This window comes from Protopterus annectens, chromosome 2.part2, assembly GCF_019279795.1.
Source record: "Protopterus annectens isolate FY-2018-M chromosome 2.part2, PAN1.0, whole genome shotgun sequence".
Lineage (NCBI taxonomy): Eukaryota > Metazoa > Chordata > Ceratodontiformes > Protopteridae > Protopterus > Protopterus annectens.
In genome coordinates this window covers 710,099,077-710,124,909 of record NC_056730.1, presented here as the reverse complement: position 1 = coordinate 710,124,909, position 25,833 = coordinate 710,099,077, and the positions used below count along the sequence as shown (strand labels likewise).

Here is a 25,833-nt window from a genome sequence, read left to right as displayed (position 1 = left end):
TTACTTTTGGTTGCATTTAGGCCAAGGTGGTGGTTGCGCATCCAGGTTTCTGTTTTAGTAAATGCTGACTGGGTTTTTAACAGTAGGTCGGAGGGGGAGTCAGCAGTGCAAATGATTGAAGAATCATCTGCATACTGAATTAGCGAGGTGTTTGGGATCGAGTGGTGGTAGTTGTTAATGAATATGTTAAAGAGTAGGGGGCCTAAAACAAATCCTTGGGGAATGCCAGTGGGGGTGGGTAGGAAGGCAGAGATAAAAGATTTCCATTTTACAGCTTGCTGTCTTTTGGAGGGGTAGCTGCGGAACCAGATTAAGGTAGAGGGAGAGAGGTTAAGAGAGGAGAGTTCAGATAGGAGTATGGGGTAGGAAATGGTCTCAAAAGCTTTGGATAAGTCAAGGAATAGGGTAGACACTAATTTACCGGAGTCACGAGCATGGTTGATGCATTCGAGGAAGGACAGAAAGGCAGTCATTGTACCGTGGCCAGGACGAAAACCATGTTGTGTGCGGGTAATTAGGCTATTGTGTGTTAGATATGACATCAATTGAGTATGTATACATTTCTCCAGGATTTTTGAGAGTGGGGAGAGGATAGCAATGGGCCTGAAATTGGTGGTGTCATAATTTTTACCTCCTTTTTGGAGTGGAATGATCAATGCATGTTTCTAAATAGAAGGGACATAGGATTCTTGGATACATCTGTTTATCAGAATGGAGACTGACAGGGCTATGCTGTTGGCAGATAGTTTAAGGTAGAGTGGGGGTAAATTGTCTGGGGCAGAATGGCATGGTTTTAGCTGGAGGAGTAGTTTTTTTATTGTGCTTGTGAGGATGAGGTTGAGGTTGAAGATGGGTGATTGTTGTGTGTTGGCAGAAAGGAGAGGGGATGGGTGGAGTTAGGAGGGGGATGTGGGAAGGTGGCAGTTAATTTGGCTGTACAGTCCACAAAGAAGGTGTTAAAAGAAGTGGCTGTTTCTAGGTCAGTGAGGTTGGGGTTATGGCAAGGGTTATCTATGTTACTCGGGTGGAGGAGAGAGGAGATGGTATTCTAGAACTTTTTTGGGTTGGTGGAGTGCTCAGATTGGAGTTTGGTGTAGTATGATTTGCGATCTCTAGTTATTAGTTTTTGACGGTATTACTGGGTTGTTTGAATTCTAACAGGGTATTGGGCAGTTTATTATTATAGTATTGTTTCCACTTTTTGTCTCTGAAGAGCATGGTTTGTTTGATTTATTTTGATAGCCAAGGATAGATGTTGGATTTGACCCTTTTGGTTCTGAGAGGGGCATGGCTGTTAAGCAGATTCAGAAAGGTTTCATTAAAGTGGCTGATAGCATTGTTGAGGGGGAGGGTTTTTAGGGGGGACCAGTCAATCTGGTTTAGACAGTCAGTGAATATTTTAGGTTGAAATTAGAGAGGTTATTGGTTTGAATGTAGTGATGCTGCTTATGGAGTGGAGAAGGGTGATGGTCAGCAAAGGCTGGTAGGTGGTCACTGATACGGTCGGGGAGGATACCTGAAGTTGATATATGGTTAGGACGGGATACCCAGTCAAGAATGGTTCCTGAGTCTCCATTTTTGCTAGACCTTGTAGGAAAGTTAATGATGTGGCTGAAACTGAAGAGGTCGATTGCTTCAGAAGGGCATTGAGAGTTGATAGCGGTCCAGTTAATATTTACATCGCCAAGGATAATGGTTTCATTTTTGATATTAGATGAGAACCAGGACAGGATGTCTTCTAGTATTGGAATATTGCTGTAGCTTGGGGGAATATATATGGCGGTTATGCATATGGATTTATGATTCTTGATTTTTAGGTGGGCTATGGTTAATTCCGACATGGAGAATTTTAGAATGGGGTTGGTAAATGGTGTCACTGTATAGGAGAAGGAGTAGATGATGGCTACATCACCTCCTTTCCTACTGGGTTTATCATTATGGATCATTTCATAGCTGGAAGGCAATATTTCATTATCTTTTAAGTTAGGCTTAAGCCAAGTTTCTGAGATGGCAACAATATCAGGGTGATTATGTGACAGCCAGGCATAGAGAGTAGGGATTTTGTTATGTAGGCTTTGTGCATTAATTGTGATGAAGTGGATGGAGTTTGGGGTGCTAATATGTGGGGATGCTTTGTTGGATGGGGAGTTGTTGGGGCCTGGGTTGGGATGGATATCACCAGACAAAGAGACAGAGAGGGAGAGGGAGATCTGGAATAGTAGGTGTTTTATGAGATCTACAGTAGAATGGGGTTTTAGGTATGGGTAGAGGGTGGGTTTGTTAGGGTGTGAGTGGTAGGGAGGTTGGGTGAGGGTAAGATTGAAAGGATGTGGGGTCTGTAGGGTGGTGTAGGAAGGATAGAGTTCTGGAGGTATAGAGGAGACAAGGGGTAGGGTGGACTATTGGATGATGGTTGTGTAGTTTGAAGGAAGGGTATGTGAGGGGTGTGGGAGTTGTGTACGGTAGGAGAGGGTAGTTAGTAATGCTAGTAGTACTGAGCAGTGTAGGTATAGTATGGGGAGAGACATATTGTAGTTTGTGTCTAAGGTGGTGTGGTATGATTGATGCGAGGGGCATGTGATGATTGGATAGTGGGAGTTGTGGGAGGAGTTAAGGATAGATAAATGTACAGGTAGTGGGGGTGGGTTGGAATTGGGGGCAGGGTAGGGGAGCAGAGTGAGCCCGGAGGGCGAACGGAGCAGGTAGAGCACCCACAGCAGAAGTGAGCGGAAAAAGTATCAGTGAATGCAGGAAAGGAAAGAACACAGTTGTTTTAGTTACAGCATATAGGACTGAAGTGTAGGCAGTGGACAGGCAGGAGTGGGGTAGCGGCACAAAGTTTTAATTTATTCCACTAAGTGGAAGAAGTGTTGCCAGATCTTAGAAGGAGCACTGTCAGGTTAGCTAGCAGTAAAATACCTTGAACGGGCTTAGTTGCTAAATGAGGAGGGGAGTAATTGAGCTCTGCTGCCCCCCAGTGAGGAAATTATAGTGATACAGCAGATTGGACAAGAGAGAGGGTAGCCCCTGTGACTATGCACACTGTCGGAAGGCACTGATGCAAGGCAATATACACCGGGTTACACAGTAAGTAAATTGTGAATGGAGGAGCAGAAAAAAACAATACGAGCTTACAAGCACTTAGAGGCAGATACTGTTCTCCTGGGGAAGACTTGGTCTGATCGATATGTTCAGTACCACTCTGGGTCCTGTTTGGGTTTCTTGGCAGGGGGGAGTACTGGGCAGGAGGGAGTACAGACCATGAGGGCTGAAAAAGAGAGAACAATAAAGAGGTGGAGTTATTGCCTGTGAATGTGGAAAAGTAAGAGTATGGAGGGTGTAAAGGAGAGAGTGGGTGAGCATAGGTGAGTGAGAGAGGTGACTAGGGTGGAAGTATGAGAGGAAGTGTGAGAGGAATGGCTGGAAAAATGCATGCATTGGGTCACGGTGAGGGTTTGTGGCAGAAAAATACCAGAAGTGCAGAGCAGACAGCTGTAAAAACACTGAGTACACAATATTTTTCAAAATACAGTTCAAGCTTTGCAGATAGCACAGGAGAGATGCAAAAGTAATGTCTAGCGATATATAACGCAGGCGAACCATAACTAGCAGCTAAATGATACACACCATGTAAAATATCCCAACATGTGTAACTGACATCACAGGATAGCAAGCTATACGCAGTGCTGAGTTAACTAGGTGGGCTACACATCTACAAAGTAAATTTAGAGGCCAATGTGAGGTACGATTCAAACCAGCTCATTCTACATGCAATTTAGAAGCCAATACAATGTGTGACTCACAGCTAGTTCAGTATTCAACAGGTAGCACAACTATATTCAGTTAGAGTATAATAGGCAGTGAAAAAGCCTTACCGGCGTGCACTCTACACATGTAATATAACTTTATTTTATGACTATGTTGTATCACTTTTGTACTTGGCCTATATTTGTCACTGTTTTCTAGTCATGGTTGTCACTAAAACAGTTCCTGAGACCAGCTCATCTACCCAGTTAAAAAAACTGAACAAGTAAGTAAATAAATATACAGGGGAAAAACATGCAGATAAAAAAACAAAAATCAAGAACAAGTGTGACATAAACCAGAGCTCCCCCTCTATGTCAGCATTTACAACGTCTGTTGCTTGCTTTCTACATTTCAACCACTGAAGTGACAGGGAAGGTGTCTTAGTTAGGGCTAGGATGCCTTATCACAATACTGAAGAATATTTTTCCCACACATTTTCTATAATTAGAAGAAAAAGGGAGCACTCACTCCAGTTGCCTGTACACAGGCATCCATACCCCTGATGGTCAAGCCTCAGGTGTTTATTGGAAAAGACACTTATCCATCCCAGAAACAATATGGCAGTCCTTGGCCATCCTCTATACCAGTGCCCTGCCACTGGCAATGTCCATAAAATAATCAGATAATCAACAACCTGCCAATTATTGGTACAGGGTTTCCAAACATGATGCCATCTACAGATACCAAAGAATCTATACTCAGTTTGTTGTGAAGTAATGTTTTTCATCCAAAAACCTGACTCCAAAGCTTGAGAATGAGTTTGCCTACAGTATTCCAAACCACTATTAACCTTATCACAAACACAGGCTAGGGCTGGAGGAGGGGGGGTAGCTGTACAAAAAGTCTTCTGTACTGGGGTTTTAGAAACATGGCCGCCACAGCAGCAGGTAGTCCAGGCTTTAATCAAACCTCTGGCTGGGTCATGATAGCTTAAGTAATTCATTTACTAGCTAGGCCAAAGTTTCTCCCTTTAACGTTTATAAAGACTAGGTTGAAATGCTGACACTTATGTCTCCTATGTAGCAAAGACAGACTGGTGTAGGTCTTAGCTCAATATTTGATGGGCACAGAAACCTTGCTAGGCTTTGGTGCTTTAGTCATCAAATGTGGAAACCTATCAATGCGACAGGATCAATATCAGAACTGTGTGAGATAGAAAAAAATAATGAAAGGTTCAGAACACATGCATCCTCCTGGTGAGGCACATAATGTTATGCAATGCGCTGGTATAGGACATGCATTCTTCTGATACCAGAATGAAGTGGAGAAGAGAACAAACCCAATTAAAGACCACTGAGGAGTGTCCCCAAAGTTTTATGAGACCGTTTTAAATGAAGCAACATAAAAGTGTGGCTTAAAGCTCCAGAGGAATGATGTTAACCAGAGTTCTCCACAGCTGATAGTCTTGGTGTGGAAATATCTGATGGGAATTTGTGGTATTTGTTGAATTTCTTTCTAAAACTATAGAAAAGGTGAATAAATAAGAGCAAATGGAAAAACCTTTGTTTTGCTCTATGACGTACTTTTAACTCTAATAAAAGATCTGTTTAACATATTGACAAACTGGTGAAGAAGGAAAACTTCAAATAAAAATAAAGGCCATGAGGCAGCATGATGAGTACCAAAAAAACACAGGGTTTATTCCCAGAACAAAAAACAATATAAGTTAGTGCTTTCATCTTGTTCCGTTGAGCAAGACTTCCTCAGACAGTTACAACAAACAAGTCAAGTCATGTTTAAATATAATAGGGCATGTCACATGACAACAATTAATTAAGGACTAAAAGAAACATTCAATCACAAAAATGAGCATAAGCATTCCATTGATAGGCAACATGCACAATCTCCAGGACGTAGGTACACAGAAGTAGCAGGGGATGTGAGTGAGCAACATTTACAAAGGACCGGCTGGAATGGTCGGTTGTGTAATAACAAGAATAAATATTCATCCAGAAACACTAACCCCAATGTGAGTGATGGGAATTTCGATCACAATAAAGGAGCCCCCAATCAGAAATCTAACTACAACAATAATACCCAAAATTTTCACAGGGGAGGGCAGTTCCAGAGCAATTCAACGAACAACCCAAGAATATTGAACACCAGCAGTCAGAGGAGCAACAACACAGTTCAGAGGTAACTGTTGACCCAGCTAGACACAATCTAGCGGGTTTACCTGGTCCCGGTAACAATATAATAATTTTCAACAGTGACCAGGATTTTAAGATTTTTAATTACTCAAACATGGTTGTTGACACTTCCCTAGCAGATTTACTAGCAAGGGGTTTAACTTTTGTCCCTGACCACAGGGCGGCTTTATCCAGGACTATGGTTGACTTGAAATTTTTCATACAGAAATTGAATCTGGAAAGTATGTTTTATAACCAACCAGTGGTCCATAACGAATGCAGTGTGTTGAGCACATTTAATCCACCCTTAATTCCGTCTTTGTCAATTTTTGAACAAATATGTGAGTTGGATTTACGTAATGTGCTGGAAAACAAGAGATTTGCTTCCCCTAACAAAGTTTTCAATTTTAGTTAACAGGACTGGGATTCTTTGGACTCTTTACACCACCACAATGCACGAGTGGTTAAATCGGATAAAGGAGGTGGCCTTGTATTTTTTGGCAAATTTGACTACAAGAATTGTATGCTTAAATTACTGAACACTGATAACTATGAGTCAGCATCATTAAATGAAGTAAACAAGGCTCAGCAGAAAGTGAAAGTATTTTTGAATGACTTGTTTACTGAAAGTAGAATTTCTATTGATTTGTATAATTATTTGCCCTGTTTAGCCCCCCTAACAGCTATTATTTTTGGAATCCCGAAAGTCCATAAGAACTTAGACGATCCCCCCTTGCGACCAATTGTGAATGGGAGGAACTCCATCATGTACCCATTGGCAAAGTATTTTGACACAAAATTAAAGAAACTGGTTGAGCAAGTAGAACATATATGTAAAGATTCTTGGTCCTTTTTGAATAGCATCAATGGTCTTGAGTACAAAGATGATGTATTCTTGACCATTGATGTAAAGGACCTTTATGCAGTCATCCCTGTAGATACAGGGATTGAATGGATGTCTAGTTTTATGTCGGAAAAAGATGCTCTGTAAGGGAAATTGAGTTCAAGAATTTTTAGATTTGATATTATTTAACAACTATTTCATGTTTGAAGGTAGAAATTTCTTACAAAACACAGAGGTAGCAATGGGCTCTCCATGTGGGGCAAGCTTTGCCAACATAGTGATGGCCCATTGGGAGCAACAATTTGTATTTAATAACACATTTAGTGAAAATATAGTCTATTATACCAGATATTTGGACAATGTGTTCATTCTTTTTGAAGGAAACCCCAATATCATCCCGAATTTTATTGATTATCTGAACAGTACAACCCAATTTTTGTCCTTCACTTATAGTTTAGGAACAGAAAGTATAGTATACCTTGATGTTGACCTGTACAAGGACAGGGTGAATAAAGTATTTAAAGCCAGAATTCATAGAAAGCACACCTAATCCAATTCATTTCTTCATTTTACAAGCAGTCACCCACAACAGCAAACGAGATCTGTCGTCAAAGGCCAACTTGTCAGAGCGGCCCGTATGGTCTCTGATGACAATGATTTTGTGATAGAATGCCAAACCCTACGTGACATGTTTTTGAAACAAGGCTATCCCCTCCAATTATTAGAGGAATTGATTTGTGAAGTGCAACACAAGAGAAGTAGTGGATTATTTATTCCAATTCTTACAATACAACCTGGCACCAACAATAATACTTGCCTATTAGGAATGAAAACCAATCTGAAAGGTTGAACCCATTCAAAGTGACCTTTATTACTACCTACAGCGTAGATGCCCTGGATATATGTCAAATTTTGTACAAAACTGGAGTTTGCTCACTTCAGATGAGCATTTAGGCGTTATTGTTGAGTCAAAACCCAAAATTGTCTATAGAAGAGGACAAAGCCTTAAAAATCTATTGGAAAGAAGTAGAGTTCCATGGGCAAGGGCGCCAGGTATGTATAAATGCGAAAGCTGTAATTACTGTAGGCATATGGAGGTTGGCAACACTTTCACTATTAGGAATAAAAGATATTTAATAAACAAAAGATTTAACTGCGCAACAAAAGGAGTGGTTTATTTGGCAAGTTGCAAACAGTGTTCGTGCTTCTATATCGGCAAGACCGATCGAAACTTTAGAGACAGAGTTTATGAGCACATGTACAGTATTAGGAAATTTAAACTTAAAAATGCTTTGGTGAAGCATATCAATGATAACCCTCAACATAATTTTAGTTTTAGGGCTACTGATCGGATAGAACAGGACCCTAGGGGCCCCCCCCCAATCTCTGAAATTGGAATTATGCGAGTTATTATGATAAATAAAATTGAACGCTTATAACCCCCCAGGATTGAATGACCTGTGCTCTTTAGCCTGTGTCCTTAAACTCAGGAGATTACAAAGATAATATGATGTTTTTACAAGTGTCTCCCATTTAGAGTGTACTTCATACAGTACTGTTTTTGCATACATTATATATTACTGTTTTTATGCATTTTAATATTCCCCTTATTTTCCTTACACTTTATGACAACCTTTTTAAAAAAGTACATGCCTTTTAACAAAAGCATATGTTTTTTAAGCCTTTTATACCATGCATCACAATAAGTTGTTTGACAGACTGACAGACTATATGTAGGTTATTCACGCTTTCATTGACTAAGGATGTTAATTTAAGTGGACAACAAAGCATTTTTAAAATAGTAAGCAAGCATTTTATTAGGTTTTTTTGGCTTAGCTTTTTAACACAATGTATTTTTGTGACTGAATGTTTCTTTTAGTCCTTAATTAATTGTTGTCATGTGACATGCCCTATTATATTTAAACATGGCTTGACTTGTTTGTTGTAACTGTCTGAGGAAGTCTTGCTCAACGAATCAAGATGAAAGCGCTAACTTATATTGTTTTTTGTTCTGGGAATAAACCTTGTGTTTTTTGGTACTCATTCAGCTGCCTTGTGGCCTTTATTTTTATCTGTTTAACACATGCTTGGTATTCACATCCCCTGATCTTGTTTAAAAATGTTTAATGTCGTTCCAATTAAGTCCCTCTAGAAACAAAAATACCACTCAATGTTAAAAGAAGGTCGCTCAATATTTTGTCTTCACCATAATCCATTCCACACTGGTAAGACTTCTTGCTGGGTAATGGTCTAGGTTCTTATTTACTCAGCTATCTCAGAGTAGTCCCACGAAAGGGTATAACTTGGTATTAATTTCTAAAATCCACTCAAAAGATGTCAGCTCCACTGACAGAGACATGAAGCATGATTAATATCCTCACCTAGGTTCAATCAGTCATCTGACGAAGCTGGTGTGAAAGGATGGGTGTGTCTATTCTGAGGGGAGAAAAAGGTGTAGACTACAGCTGTCTGGTGCCACAACAGCTCAGAGGAGGTGTGGTGACACGGGAATAGTCCTAGGGTAAGGTGTTCAGCCATCATGAAACATATGCAGCAATGTTCATTTCAGGTGCATCCAGATATGCACTCAAATGGGGGAGATACAGTGGTTCTTTTGGTAACAGAAACTGCATGTCCTCCTCCTACAGGAGAGGTTAGACCTATATGTTTAATTTCCAGGATGCTGGAGATGAGGCATGCTACAGCCCAGTGGATGGCTTTCAGTTGCTAAGTGAGGACAAACACAGGAAGAGGAACTGAAGGAGCTCAAGTTCAACTGTGGGAGGCCCGGTGGTCAGCAGACAAGGAGTAAAAAGCAAACAGAAAAAAATCCTCTAAAAAGACCTAATATCCAGTCCTGGAAGTTTGCTTCCCAAATCACCGCAGATCAGTCTCAACCACATCTAAGTTAGTAAAAGATGGAGGGGGAGGGCTCTTCTAAAACACAGAGGATAGCTCATAGTCTGAGACAACTAAGATACTCAGCATCTGCACTGGATATATTTGCCTCAAATAATGAGAGAGTCACCTTAGCCACCTCCTGTACTGATGCCCAAGTAATGACACCTCTTCCAATCACTGTCAATCTGCATCTCCTGCAAGGGCATTTTTGTAATTACCAGTTATAGGTAGCTTTTCTTGCTCAAACCATAGGCAATGACAGCCTGCATAACACTGCCCTTTTGGGCAAAACATTCCCTTGTACTGACAGAAAAGTGCCCCTGTGGAGATACTAATGGTCTTAGACTTGTCCTGCCAATAATGACACTTCCAAATGGTCAGCAGTTTCAGAAGCTACTCTTCCTTAATCAAAGTGATGCATATCCTGGAAATAAAAGTTACACACTACTGGGAGACACAAAAATTATACACAGCCAGTTTAACATGAACTTACTCTGACTCTACTTTATCAGGAAATGCTTCTCCAAATTTTAACAAGTGCAAAACTCAGGGTAGTCATACAGGACATATGCTACGGTTTCTCCAGCTTTCCTAAATATCTTTACTATGGCAATATATTTCCAAGAAGTTGTATGTGTTGTTGGGCCTGGAAAAAATGCTACATTACACTGTGTCTTCGTCTTCTAGTAAATGACAATATTATCAGATTTATATTTCACTACGTCCTGTTCCTGCTGTACCTGGAAGTCTAATTCTTTGTACAAGGGATATGAATATTACTACTTCCTTTCCTGAACTTCCTAGAAAAGCCAGAAGTCCTAAAAGCAGAATACCTGTCAACTACTGGCCAAAGGAAACTATTTACTCAGAGACTGTTGTCATCTAGAACTATGGTTCCCAGTCTCCTACAAAATTACGATATCTAAATATTGTTGACTCTTTTTGAACAAAATATTCCACATATTATAATACTACCCTACTTTGCTCAAGAGTTCACAAGTTGCTCATCTTTTGAGTTAAACAGATGTGATCCTGTTATAAAAATTGTTAAGATGTAATTTTTGCTGACTGAAATTAAATTTTTCTCCTATTTCCTAATATAATTTTACTACACTTAAATCTTTAATAGTTCTTGCATGTATCATTGGTACAGAAGGAATTCAGGCTGGGTCTGAAAAAGGCGTAAGGGCCAGTCTACCCAACTGGTAAACAAATCGATTGATGGTGTGATTAAGCAAATTAATAAAACCATTTGGGTATGTCTAAGTAAAGTGTTTATCAGCCACTAATTCAGTCATTTGTCTGTTACTAATTTGCAAATAAATGTAACTTTTAAATTAAACTGCAAGAGGGAGTCTAACTCCCTTCCATTTATCTCTAGTCTGTACCTTGGTTTGTTTTGCCTGTAGGCTTTAAAGGATCCTAGGACCAGTGCACATATCCTGTTAAAAATAAATGTGTCCTATATGCTGTGCTATCAACTGCTGACACATTAGTATTTGAAACAAATGCGACACAGCAAAATCCTTGTGGTTAGAGTGAACCTTGGGCAGGGGCTACACTAAATATGAGGAGCTTGCAAAAAAAACAAAAAAAATAGAAGGAAAAAATAGCCATTCAATTTGCACTTCAATCTACTTGCATTTTGATGAACCAAATACCTGCAAACTGACACAGTTCTACAAATAAATTAAATATAGCAAAATATCTGTTTTCTCAGTATTCATCTTTATTAGCAATCCACAATTTTCATCATTTTCTAATCAAAACATTCTTTCAGCAATAAGCATCCCATCTTCTGCCAGCCAAAGGCATAATCAGCAAAGGTTCTAGCATCATTTTATAATACTAAAGCAAATCATTAAATTGCCCAATGGATTGAGATGCAAAATAGAATTCAGAAACCTGTTTCAGGCAGGTTTGCTCACTGCAATAATGGTTTCTCATTTACAGACCAGTGTGGCACCACTTTGTTTAAGACAGCTCCAGCATATAGCATTATATCAGTCACAGGTGAAGATGTGTCTAATGCCAATTAACTATGTGTACTTCTCCAGCACTTTTGAACAGGATCAAACTAGCTCAGTAGACTGATTCAAAGAATAGCTCTGTCTCACTATTGGGCCAGAATAGCAAACATGCACACCATCTTTTCAGTGTTCACCCATTCATTTTTGTAAGAGCACGAATGAGGCTACTGACATCACAGTGAGACTGTAGCACTGTGAAGCTGTGTGTGTGTGTGTGTGTGTGTTTTGAATGTGTGAAGGTCATAATTAGAAAGGACCTGAGTGTGTGATTGTGCATGTGTGCATTAGTGTGTATATGTAGGTCACCGTGCAACAGTGTTGCATGGCTTTGTGGGGTAACACTACTGTGGTTACTTTTAATTATACAGTGCTTGATTCGGAGACAAGCTAATTAATTTTTGCACACACACATACACACACACACACACTGAGCAGAGGGATGAACCTCAGTTTTATTGCTAAGAAGCTATTGTTCTTATTTGGGGTTGTGGATCATCTTTATCCTATTAATTTCAAAATAGCATTCACTGAGAACATGGAAATGTACTGTGATGTCAAGGTCACAGACACACACTCGTAGATTAAATATGAAATTACAGTTATGTTTTCCATTGCATTAACTGAACAATACCTGATGTGCCAGCTCATGGCCGATCACCTTCATTATCCATAGTTTGTCTGAAGCTGAGGAAGTCATAGGATCATACAGCAAGGCTGTCTCTCTGTAGGTGATCAAGCCCCAGTTCTCCATGGCACCTGACTGGAAATCTGGGATAGCAATAAGGTCTGCAAAATCAGATTCAAATGAAGAAATCAGTCTTACCCTTTTAAGGAAAAAATAATGATTCAGATTTCATTTGCAAATAATGAATTTGGATTTTAAAAGGAACCCAACTAGTTATACAAAATACATAAAACTAAAAAGTGTAGAATGTTAAAAGTTTATCAATGAAGAGAAGGTGTGGTGTTTTAAACAAAAGTTCATAAATGAACATTCATCAATAGTGACAAAGTCATTCTAGGTCTGCAGCTTTTGAAACAATTTAAATGAATATTTCCAACTCAATAACCACAGTACTTCTATGTATGCATATTTGTGTGCAACACACTCCTAGTTTGCACTAGAAATGAGTCATAACAGGGCATGAATTATATCAAAATGAAACCAGAAAGCTTTTTCATTTTTGCAGATAATAAATTTACATAATCAGTAAAGCTCTATCATCTCTAGGTAGTCATACTAGTTTTCACAATACCTCATCACTTAATTTTGCATATTTGCCAACATATATACAGTACATGTAACTCTATAATTTGCAGATACTATTATCACACATTCACTCTCTGTATTATGTCACTGAAAGGTGTATGCAGTCTAGTTATCTGTTCCTGCCTACACCCATCAGCCGCGGCCGCAGCTGCCCTTGGTATCTCCAAGGAAGCAGTGACAGTATCCTTTTAACAATGCATATGTACATGATATGGCCAGGAATACACCACTGCTGCATCTCAATTAAAATATGTATTTTTAGGCTTCTCAGAAACAATGAGTCCAACTTTTACTTGAACCATTCAAGACTACATAACATAAATACATTATAAAATGAAATTTGAAGGTGGCTGCACACTGATCAATAGCTTAATTTTAGCTGCTCTAGCTGAAAAAAGAAACTGAGAATTAAGAGCTAGTAATTCTGCCAGCCTGAGTAAAATTCAGTTACTAGCTAGTAAGTACAGTGGTACGAATGCTAGCAAAGAAGATATTTAGAGAACCTGAAAGAAAATCAACTAGAAAAGGTGAAAAGAAAACACTGAACGGAAAGAATCCTGCAGCTGTTCAGCAAAAAAGCAGTTCAAGCTCCAGCTTTGGTATAAGAGATGGCTTCCAGTAATTTAGAAGAAAAAATAAATCAAATGTGCTCAGAGGTAGTAACACAAGGTTGGAAAAACAGAAAAAGCTTTAACTAGCTATTCAGATAAATTGATAAAACTGAAAAAATCAGAGGCTGAAATGAAGAAAAGGCTGGCTGAGTATGAGACTTCTTGGGAAGAGCTGTTTCAAAAATGGTAGGGTAAGAAGACAGATCACACACAGAACATCTGAGATTTTCTGCTGTACCAGAAAAACTGGAAAAACAGATGGTATTATTTTTTGAAAGCACAAAAAATCAACTGTACTGGTATTCCACAGCAGGATTTGTTAACTGAAAGGCCACATCAAGTGCATGCTCCAAATACAGCTATGAAAAAGCAGGCAAGATCTGTATTAGTAAAGATGAACTCATACCACCAGAAAGAGTTGATATTGACAAAATTGTGGCAGTATGGAAAGATAATAAAAAATTGGAGACAGCAGAACGTTTGTGGAAAATACAGTGGATATAAAAAGTGTACACACCCCTGTTAAAATGCCAGGTTTTTGTAATATAAAAATGAGACTATAATAAATCATTTCAAAACTTTTTCAACCTTTAATGTGACCTATAACCTGTACAATTCAATTGAAAAACAAACAAATCTGTTATGGGAAAAAATATAAAAAATAAAAAATGTACAATAAGCTGGTTACATAAGTGTACACACCTTTAAACTAATACTTTGTTGAAGCACCTTCTGATTTAATTACAGCATTCAGTCTTCTTGGGTAGGAGTCTATCAGCATGGCACATCTTGTCTCAGCAATATTTGCCCACTCCTCCTTGTAAAAGTGCTCTAGATCTGCAGATTGTGAGGACATCTCTTGTGCACAGCCCTCTTCGGATCACCCCACAGATTTTCTATTGGATTTAGGTCTGGGCTCTGGCTGGGCCATTCCAAAACTTTAATTTTCTTCTGGTGAAGCCATTCTTTTCTTGATCTGGATGCACGCTTGGGGTCATTGTAGTGGTGAAAGGTGAAATTCCTCTTCATCTTTCTATCAGACCCCTGAAGGTTTTGGGCCAAAAGTGACTGGTATTTGGAACTGTTCATAATTGCCTCCACCTTGACTAAAGCCCCAGTTCCAGCTGAAGAAGAGCAACCCCAAAGCATGATACTGCCACCACCATTCTTCACCATGGAGATGGTGTTCTTTTGGTGATGCAAAGTGTTGTTTTTGCGCCAAATGTACCTTTTGGAATTGTGACCAAAGAGTTCAACCTTGGCCTCATCAGACCATAACACATTTTCCCACAAGTTTTTGGGAGACTTGGTGTATTGTTTTGCAAATTTTAGCCAGGCCTGGATGTTTTTCTGTGTAAGAAAAGGCTTCCGTCATGCAACCTTATCCTATAGCCCAGAAATATGGAGAATACGGGAGATTATTGTCAGATGTAGTACACAACCAGTACTTGCCAGAAATTCCTGCAGCTCCTTCAATGTTGCTGTAGGTCTCTTGGCAGCCTCCCTGACCAGTTTTCGTCTCGTCTTTTCATCAATTTTGGAGGGACATCCAGTTCTTTGCAACATCACTGCTGTCCCATATTTTCTCTACTTTTTGATGACTGTCTTCACTGTGTTCCATGGTATATCGAATGCTATGGAATTTTTTTTTTACCCTTTTCCTGACTGACACCTTTCAACAATGAGATCCCTTTGATGCTTTGTAAGCTCTCTGCAAACCATGGCGTTTGCTGTAGCAGGCAACTGAGTAAATGTCAGAAAAATTCTACTAATACAGCTGAACTTTATTTAGGGTTAATCATAGGTTCATAGATTAGTACTAAGCTAAATGGCCTTGCAAGCCATTTTAAGCCTAGCCAATTATCCCTTGGGAGACTCAAACCCTGCCCCTTGTGCTTGCAAGGCAAACACCTTAACCATTAGGCACTTTTTAATTGATGGCAGGTGTGTATCCAAGAAGGCTGAATGCTGTAATTAACTTGAAATGTGCTTCAACAAAGTATTAGTTTAAGGGTGTGCACACTTATGCAACCAGCTTATTGTACGTTTTTTATTTTTTATATTTTTCCCCTAACAAATTTGTTTGTTTTTCAATTGAATAGTACAGGTTATATGTTATATTAAAGGTGGGAAAAGTTTTTAAATGATTTATTGTGGTCTCATTTTTATATATCATAAAAAACTGGCCTTTTTAATAGGGGCGTGTACACTTTTTATATCCACTGTCATTACTCACTGTACACACAGAGAAGCACTCATCTCAGTAATCAGGGAATGTTGAGAGGCAGGTGTGAGATTCAAGCTGCTGCACCCGTCATTAGAATATTTTTTTCCCTGGAGGATCAATTACATTTTATAATGCAGAACAGACTAATGAGGAAATACAAAAGTTTATCCATCAAAATGTGAACCATCAAACAGAAGTGGACTCTGCTTCTCATTCTTCTGACAGTAAATCTCAGAGAGACTTTCCCAGTAAAACCTTTTCCAATGTTCCAAAGAAAACTACTTGAAAGACCAGAAAAAAGCACAGGAGTTGACTAGAAAAATCAAGATTACATTGGATTTGAACCAGAGTCTGACTTTAGGAGACAGAGATGAATAGGAAGAAGGCCAGCAGCACTAAAATCAGTGGATAAATGTGGGATAATAATGCATCAGTCACATTTGTGAAATATGGCTTTACAAGAAAAACTGCCTGAGAAAGAGTGGACTTTTGTTGACTTTGTTAAACCTGTTGTGTGCATATACGCTATATGTATGTTTGTTAATCACTAGCATGTTGTCCTGATCTGTATATATGCCATACATATGTGTGTTCTACTTCTTTTTACTCTCATGTAATTCTATTGTAATGTGGAGCTTTTCTCCCCGGGCCTCCGCTGAAAATGGACCTGTGTCCAGTTAGACTTTCCCGGTAAACAAATGTAAAATAAAATAAAAATAAATAAACATGTGGGTAGACTGTAAAGCATATACCACAAACTAAAGCAGCACATAAGCATGGCAACCCTGCACGGCCAATATAGTAAAACTCAAATGAAGAAAACAACAGCCAGCACAAATAGTAGTGTAACAGTCATTTACTGACTTAAATATTGCAACAAGTGAAAAAAAACAGCATGCAGAGGACAGGAAGAAATGGAAACAGATGATCCGCTGTGGCGACCCCTAATGGGAGCAGTCGAAAGAAGAAGAGGAGGTTTCAGCAAAGCCTTCTTCAGTGCTGGTTGCATTACATACACACCTTCATCCTTTTATACATAAACCCCCTCCAATAAAACAATTAATGCATATTATTTAAGCCTGTAAAATAAACCCAGTAGGACCACTAGGGCTGTAATTTCCAGTTTTAATAAGAAATATTTAAAAGCAGTAAAAACAGACAAGCGCTTTCACGTTGAGAGCTATGCTTCATCATATCCTTAAAACAATGATACACACACAACAGCATATATACTAATATCCAATAAATCAAGATAAAGGCAATTATAACAATTGAGAAATACATAATCAATCCAATTTATCATCTGTTTTTCTTAAAGCGTCGTGCATCTAATTCTGGCTTAACACATATATAGTTATTAAGACCTGGATGAATGTGTGCCTGTAACTTTAAAATCCATCTGAGCTCAATTTGTTCCAAATAATTATTATTATCACCCCCTCTTATGTTTTTATATACTGGTTGTAGCAACCTAAAACTAAAACTATGTGTAGTAAATTCTATGATGTGTTTTCCTAAAGCATTCGGTATATTCTTGTTTTTCACATCATATAAATGTTTATATATCCTGTCCCTCAAATGTTTCAGCGTCTTGCCGACATAAAAACATTCACAGTCATTATAATTAGCTAAATATACTAAATGTATTGTATTGCAAGAAGCATAAAACCTGGGTTTAAATTCAAAGTTCAGAGTAGGGTGCCTATAACACTGTATCTTACTTATTACATTACATATCCTGCAGTTCATACAGGGAAAGGTATCTAACCTTTGCCATTGATCATGTTTCACTTGTCTCTCTTTACAAAGTAATTGTTTCAGCTTTTGGTTGTTCCTATAAGTAAACTTGGGTGTGTGACCTATGATCTTAGCAGTAGCACTATCTGCTGTTAAAAGATGCCAATTGTGTTTTATTATATTGCACATCACCTTATTATCATTGGCATACTTAGTAATAAAACGGACCCTCTCGTCCTTGTTTTGCCTATTCATTTTGCTTGGAGATAACCTAGCTACAAAGCTAGGATCTTCAGTATCTTTGCCAATGGCATAGAGACTGTAAGAGAGGTCTTGAATGACATGAAATGAATGTGATAATAATAATTATTCGGAACAAATTGAGCTCAAATGGATTTTAAGGTTACAGGCACACATTCATTCAGGTCTTAATAACTATATATGTGTTAAGCCAAAATTAGATGCATGATGCTTTAAGAAAAACAGATGATAAACTGGATTGATTATGTATTTCTCAATTGTTATAATTGCTTTATCTTGATTTGTTGGATATTAGTATATATGCTGGTGTGTGTGCATCATTGTTTTAAGGATCTGATGAAGCGTAGCTCTCTACGTGAAAGCGCTTGTCTGTTTTTACTACTTTTAAATATTTCTTATTAAAAATGGAAACTACAGCTGTAGTGATCCTACTGGGTTTATTTTACAGTATTTTCATTTTTCTCAAGTTGGACTTTTGGGCTGCATTGACAATATTTTATATTGGTTTGATATTATTTAAGCCAGGAGGCCATTTTATTACAACTACTTATACATATACGATCAGTTACAGTAAACCTATACTTAGCTGTAGAATGCTAAGGCACATGTTTATACAAAGCATTTGACATACGTTTATTTCTAACATCACTCAAATGTTCACATATCCAAGAGTTAAATTGTCTTGAAGTTTGCCCCATATAGAATGCCTTACAAGAACATTCTACCAAATATATTACCCATTCTGAAACACAGTTGGCAAAACAGTGAATGTCAAAACACAAGGGGATGAAAATTCTTTAGTTTTAACCACAAATTTACATGCAGAGCAGCTTCCACAAGGGAAACACCCAACCAATGGCTTACCTTCCAGGTACAATTGTTTACTGCCACCCTTATAGGCGTTCCTTTTTTGATGATTCAAATGGTTTACTATAGTTTTACCCCTCCGATAGGTAAATCTACATCTTTGTGGTAACAATTGTTGCCGTACTTGTGTGCTGCTTTGGTTTGTGAGACATGCACGCTGTTGGTGTTGTTGGCTGCAAACTCTCTTTCTTATCTGGCATCTCCTTTCATTTGGCAGCTTTGACCATTGGATTATATCATTTTTACTGGTCGTTTAGGATGGAGAACATGCGGAATGTGGATTTACAAGCAGTACTCTCAGGTCTGGTTTCTGACAAGGATGATTTACGCATTTTTGAGACTTTTGATTCTTCTACAACGGATTATTCAGGTACTGGTTTAGTAACAGCTTCCAATTGTGTGGTGGCTTTTGAGCGTTTGACTTCTTTGGTTAAAAAATTGCGAGCTTGTGTATGGCACTTGAAGTTGTTGAAAGCATATGATTTTAAACAATACTGTCCTCCGGGCCTAAGAGTGTATGTGCACCAAATGGTTCATGAATCTGAGGATGTCCTAATGCAAGAATGGGCTAAAGCACAACAGACAGCATCCATGATGTTTGTACAATTATCAGTGACATTTTTTTGAACGTCAAGTTAATAAAATCTTCACGAAGGTCATGCAGGAGGCGGAACAAGCGAAAACGTTTTTAGGACATGGTGACCATGTTAAACAATTTGAGTTGTTTTCCACTGTGGTGTCTTCTTATGAACGAGAATTGCAGGCAAGAAAGATTAAAAAGTTTAAACGGGACTCTGGTGATTATATGCAGGGCAAAGCTTTTTCTCTTTGTAAGACAATTAAGTTTGCTCGGGCTCGTGATATGACATCTGGAAACCAGAGTTCAAGTAAAGAACAATATAGTAATAAAAAGAAACCTAGCTCTATATTAAAACAATATGAGAGTCACTTGGAATCTTCAGCGAAAGAATCTTCTTCTGCTATTGATACTGATGTTGAAGTTTTGGGTGAGTCACCTGTGGCAAAAAAGAAATACCCTTTAAAAACAACCGGATAGCTGGATGCAAGCATACAAAGAGATGGAGGGACATTGGAGGCATTTGATTATGCCAAAATAAATTCTGAATTGGTTGCTTTTAATGTTTTGCCTATTAAGTTGACTGCTGCTGAATTAGAGGTGCTGAATAAAATATTGGGGTTTGTGCCAACATATGCAGTGTCTGAGGAAACATTACTGAATGATGTGTTACAGTTTTGAGGGAAACTGAATTTGTTATTGTATTTTGAGAATATTGCAATGACTGAAAAACAATTTGTATTTAAACCCTCTTCTTTTTCTCCACTGATGAATAAACATGTTTTAATACTTCAACAACAAATGTTCACAGATTTCCACTTTAATTTTTCTTATAAGAAAAGTTGTAATGGTAATTTTACTGTTGAACAATGTCATGCCTTGAAATCTTTGAAAGGGAAACATGATGTGGTAATTACAAATGTTGACAGTGGTACTTTGGGATTATGAGTCATGCATTCAGGAGGCTGTTAACCAACTTATGGATTCACAGTTTTATCAGAAGATGGTGTTAGATCCTACATTACAATTCAAGAAGGAAATTGATGCCATTTTGCGTTTGGCTTTAGAAGAGCACATTATTACCAAAAGTACATTATATCATCTCACTGTTTCTGACTCCCTACTTCAGCACTTTTATATGTTCCTAAAATACATAAAAATGCTTTACACCCTCCTGGTAGACCCACAATCTCGGGACATGGTTCATTGACTGAACCCCTTTCTGTTTTCCTCGCTAAGTATCTGAAACCTTTATTAGCACACGTACAGGCCCAAATTCAGGATACTACATAGTTTCTTAATATTGTGAATGATACGCAGCTTGAAGCAACTTGGTATATGTGTACGTTGGATATCAAGGCGTTATATACTAATATCCCTCACTGGGCTGGGTTATTGGTGGTTAAGTTTTGGTTAAATAGGGTCAATCTATATAGCCCTGTATTTAATACATTTTTATTGTGCTTAACGAAGCATGTGTTAACCAAAAACATCTTCTACTTTAATGGTGACTGTTTTTTACAATTAAAAGGTACGGCTATGGGGGCATCTTTCACTCCCATTTATGCTGACCTTTTTATAAGATATATAGAGGAACTTTAATACATGATAACAGTCACAATATTTATATATTTGAAATCGATATATTGAGACGTTATTTAGATGACTGTTGATTAATATGAAAATTGGATATGGTACATCTGAATGAGTTTGTGCAGTATTTGAATGACAACAAGTGGGGTTTACAGTTAATTATGATTTTCTTGAGATTTTATTTTTGGATGTTAAAATGATTAAATCTGTGGATGGTACCACTTGAGACTTCTTTATTTAGGAAGGAATTTAGTTATAATTATTTACTAGAAGCCAGTAGTTGCCATCCTTCATACATTATTAATAATATCCCCAAGTCTCAGTTTCTTAGGGTCAGAAGGAATTGTTCATCCAATGATGAGATGCATAAAGAAGGTGAGGAATTAACAGAAAGGTTTCGTGCTAAGGGGTACAGACCAGCTATTATACAGCAGGCCTGGGACTATGCTTATTCTGTTGATAGGAATACATTACTAACATATGATGTTCAGCAAAAGTGTGATACATCGGTCCGTTTGGTTACTAGTTTTGGTAGTAATACAAAATTGTTTTGTGAAATGGTACATCAACATTGGGGGACCCTTATGTTAGATAATAGGTTGGCACAAATGTTACCACAAAGATGTAGATTTACCTATCGGGAGGGAAAAATTATAGGAAACCATTTGAATCATTATAAAAGGAACACCTGCAAGGGTGGCAGTAAATAATTGCCCCTGGAAGGTAAGTCATTGGTTGGGTGTTTCCCTTGTGCTCTGCATGTAAATTTGTGGTTAAAACTAAAGAATTTTCATCTGCTAACACCCCTTGTGTTTTTGACATTTGCTGTTCTGCCAGTTGTGTTTCAGAATGGGTAATACATTTGGTAGAATGTTCTTGTAAGGCATTCTATGTGGGGCAAACTTCAAGACAATTAAGTCTCAGATATATGAACATTCGAGTGATGTTAGAAATAAACGTATGTCAAATGCTTTGTATAAACATGTGACTTTGCATTCTACAGCTAAGTATAGGTTTACTGTAACTGATCGTATATGTATAAGTAGTTGTAATAAAATGGGGTGGTATACTTTGTTGGATAAAAAAGAACGTAACTGGATAATTAAATTAGGGGCATTCTTTCCTCCTGGCTTAAATGATGTGTATTAATTGTTTTATTGGAGTGGGTTTATGTATAAAAGGATGAAGGGTGTGTGTGTGTGTGTGTGTGTGTGTGTGTGTGTGTGTGTGTGTGTGTGTGTGTGTGTATATGTTATTTAAGCAGCACTGAAGAAGGCGTTGCCAAAACCGGTATTCTGTTTTTTCACTTATTGCAATATTTAAGTGAATAAATGACTGTTATGCTGCTATTTGTGCTGGCAATTGTTTTTTTTTTTCATTTCTGTAAAGTATATACCCCACTTTATGTCATTAATGTTCAGGAGAATATTAAAAGGGGAAAAAGTAACTGTAAGTAAAACAATTTTTGTTCTTAATAGTACTTGTATAAAATATTTCATGATATAATTACAGGCCCATTACCATCCTACCATCCTTTCCAAAATACTAGAAAAATGTATTCACAAACAACTTTACTTACACCTATCACATTCCATCAAGGAAACTCATATTAAACTGGGCTTTCTATATAGAATCAAGCCTTTCCTTACTAACCACACCAGATAGGATATAGCTAGAACTCTCTCCATCCATCAAGGAAACTCATATTAAACTGGGCTTTCTATATAGAATCAAGCCTTTCCTTACTAACCACACCAGATAGGATTTAGCTAGAACCCTCTCCATCCTCCTAGATGCCCTTCCTGTCTTCACAAACCTAAACAAAACTGACCTACTAACTGCTACAATAAAATAACACAATTAGTTACCAATGCTCCACATGGGTCCCACCACTGTACTGCTCTACAGCAACTAAAATGGTTAGAACTACCCCATCACTTAACCTACACTAAACTCATCTCCACCCACAGAATAGTACACCAACCTGAGAAAACCCTTGCCCTTCAACTAATGCTTCAACATTATTCTACCACACAACTACTCCGATCATCTCATAAAACACTACTACAGGTCTCCAAAAGCAACAATAAAACTGGAGACTACCTCTATTCCAATTCCATCTGCAAAATATGGAATACCATTCCTCAACATATCATAGCCAATGCCAATCCATCACAATTTAAAAAACTCCTAAAAGACTACCTCAATAACAATTGAATCCGCACACGTATCAGTCTTGGCTAATACCTCCCAAAGCCCATCAACTCATTTTTCTAGCCTCTGCCAATCGCCACTTCCCTTGTATATATACACCAATATCCACCTTACTCCTTTCACCTCCCTCCTGCCTCTTCCTCATTCTACTTCTAATAAAAACTTGAACATACTTCTACTGGTAGTCTATAGATTGTGATCTATGTTTGACATAAAATTATTCTATAGAACCTCTAAAACTCAGAAATACTATACTACTGAGACTGAATGTTCACCTTATAGACTGTGCTCTATGTGTATAATTATTACTATCCCACCTCTAAATCTTTGCATTCACAATCACTGAAATTGAATATTTAACAATTACATGTGTATCCACTCTAGTCTCTATTTTAATCTGTAACTGTGTGTTTGTATCTACTCTTGTGCCTATAAAACTTTGTAACCATTCTATGGAGCTTTTCTCCCTGGGCCTCCGCTGAAAATGGGCTTTTGGCCAGTCGGACCATCCTTGTAAATAAATAAAAATAAATAAACTGCACGTTATGTACTAAAGCCGTTTTGTGTACTATGTAGTCAGGGGCATTTTAAATGTTGGGGTGGAGGGGGGGGATACTTTCAGTGACTGTTGTATGTCAAAGATATTAAAGTAAACAAATACTTTTTTAGTTGTAAGAAATAAAGGCTTTATAATGTAATAAGAGAATAAAGGCTAGAAAAAGGCAAGTTTACATTAATATGCTGTGATCTTGGGTTTCTGGGGTGGAGTGCGGGGTGCAAAAGGCATTTATTATATATATATTGAGCTGAGATATTTTCCCTTATTACTACAAAGGTGAATGCCTTGATTAATGCTCTTTGCTTAATTTATAAACAAATGTTTTTCTAAGCAAATACTCTTGAAAAATAAGACAAAATGATGAAAAGCCACGAGAAGTGCTGTTTCTTGCATATGCAATATTAACATGTATTTCTCCATTAGCAAATGCTCAGTGGGAGTCAGGAATTCTGCAGCTAAAAGCAGTTATACATTCTGTTGTGTGCTGAATGAATTTGACAAAGATTCCTTCCTGCATATGCATAGTTTTTACCTGCTTTTTTTTTCTTTCTCTCCTTGCTGCCTACGTTTTCATGGAGATGAGCTGTCTACACCCGCAAGCAATTAATCTTGAGAGTTCTGAGCATTCTTTGCTGAGGGAAATGCAAAATTTAAAAATACTAGGCCAAGGAGTTCGGTTAAAAGGTTTGAAATTATTGAAAGTGAATAAAAAATACCAACTTGCCTGGCAGCCTTAATACTTTAATGCATTTAACAGGATAGTGTATAATTTAGTTTTATTTAAAGATAGCCAGTACACTTTTTCTTAGGGCTAAATGTTATTGTTTTTTGAAAGTATACAATTTTTTTTTTTTACATCTGGGAGGAGAAAACTGATAAGAAAAGAATAGACACTGGTCAGTGTAATTGGAAGCACAGGCTGTAAAATGTGCTTTGGCATGTGTAACCTAAATTTTAGGTCAGGTAATACCTTTGAGTGAAGCTCTAGATTTAGGGCAATTGTTCCTATCGGGGGGGGGGTAAACTTCATTTTCTGAATATGTATATAGTTTCTGTGTTTTCGAAAGCTAATAGGTTGTGGGGGGTGTTCTGAAAAATTATGTATATATATATATATATATATATATATATATATATATATATATATATATATTTTTTTTTTTTTTTTGAGGGTTTTCATTAAAACAAAAAGTATTGAAAAATGTGACACAGGTTCAATTGGAGCTGACAAGAAACAACTGATTAAAAGATCAGCCTGCCAAACATTAGCGTGTGCATGTAATACCAAATTTGGAAACACATTCAAAAAACTGTCATGCTTAACAGGAGGGAACAATAACTTCTTATCATAATGGCTATACTATCTGTATTATTTGGGAACATAAATGGCTTTACAAATATAGACAAAAAAGGAAAGAGTACTGAATTATGTTAAAAATGCAGAAAGCAAATAGCAATACTGCAGAAGACAAATTTGGAAAGAAATGAGCATGCAGATTTGATAAAGAAAGAATTTCAAGAACAATATTCAACAGAATATCAAGAACAATGGAAATGAAGAGCACCAATGGTGATCAAAGAGGATAAAAAGATAATTATGGTAGATTTGTGTCAGTAATGGGCTATTGGCAATAGGGGATGCTGTCATGTATTTATATTCCACAAAAGACTGCTATTATGGAGCTTAAGAAAATTTGGGGGAATTAATCAGCTTTCAGCAAGGAACATTACTTATAGGTGGGGACTGAAACTTGATCTGCAACAGTCCTGATGTATCTGGGGAATTAGAAAGGAAAATACAACAAAAGAGGGTAGATTTCTGAAGAAATTTGTAAACTATTTGGTATGGAAGATGTGAATTCAGTAGTAGGCACTCACAGAACATTTACATAAGAGAAGGTAAGGGACTATCTGGATAATATTCATGAGTTTAGCAAGATTGTTGTTGAGTAACTATTTGATAATAACTCCAGAGCACAAAAGCTTTTAGCACAACGACTTAGGCAACAGAAGGTGGAAAGGGTTGTCACTGGACTTTGGCAGCCTATAACAAGAAAAATAACCAGAGAGCCTGTAGAAGTATTACAGATATTTCAGAATTTTTGTTAAAATCTATATAAAGCAGAGAAACGTGGAAATTAAGAAAGAGCCAAATGGAAAAATTTATGGAAGACATAATTATGCCAAGGTTAGAGGTAGATGAGGC

The 25,833-nt window shown here is 37.6% G+C and overlaps 1 protein-coding gene across 1 annotated transcript in view; it reads right to left on the bottom strand.

The window, feature by feature from the left end:
* Nucleotides 1–25,833, bottom strand: part of LOC122795779 (endoplasmic reticulum aminopeptidase 2-like) — a 1,481,589-nt gene that overhangs the window by 1,183,504 nt on the left and 272,252 nt on the right. The window contains exon 5 of the mRNA XM_044064110.1: nucleotides 12,343–12,497. Coding sequence (XP_043920045.1) covers nucleotides 12,343–12,497 — 155 coding nt within the window. The remainder of the gene's footprint in view (nucleotides 1–12,342; nucleotides 12,498–25,833) is intronic.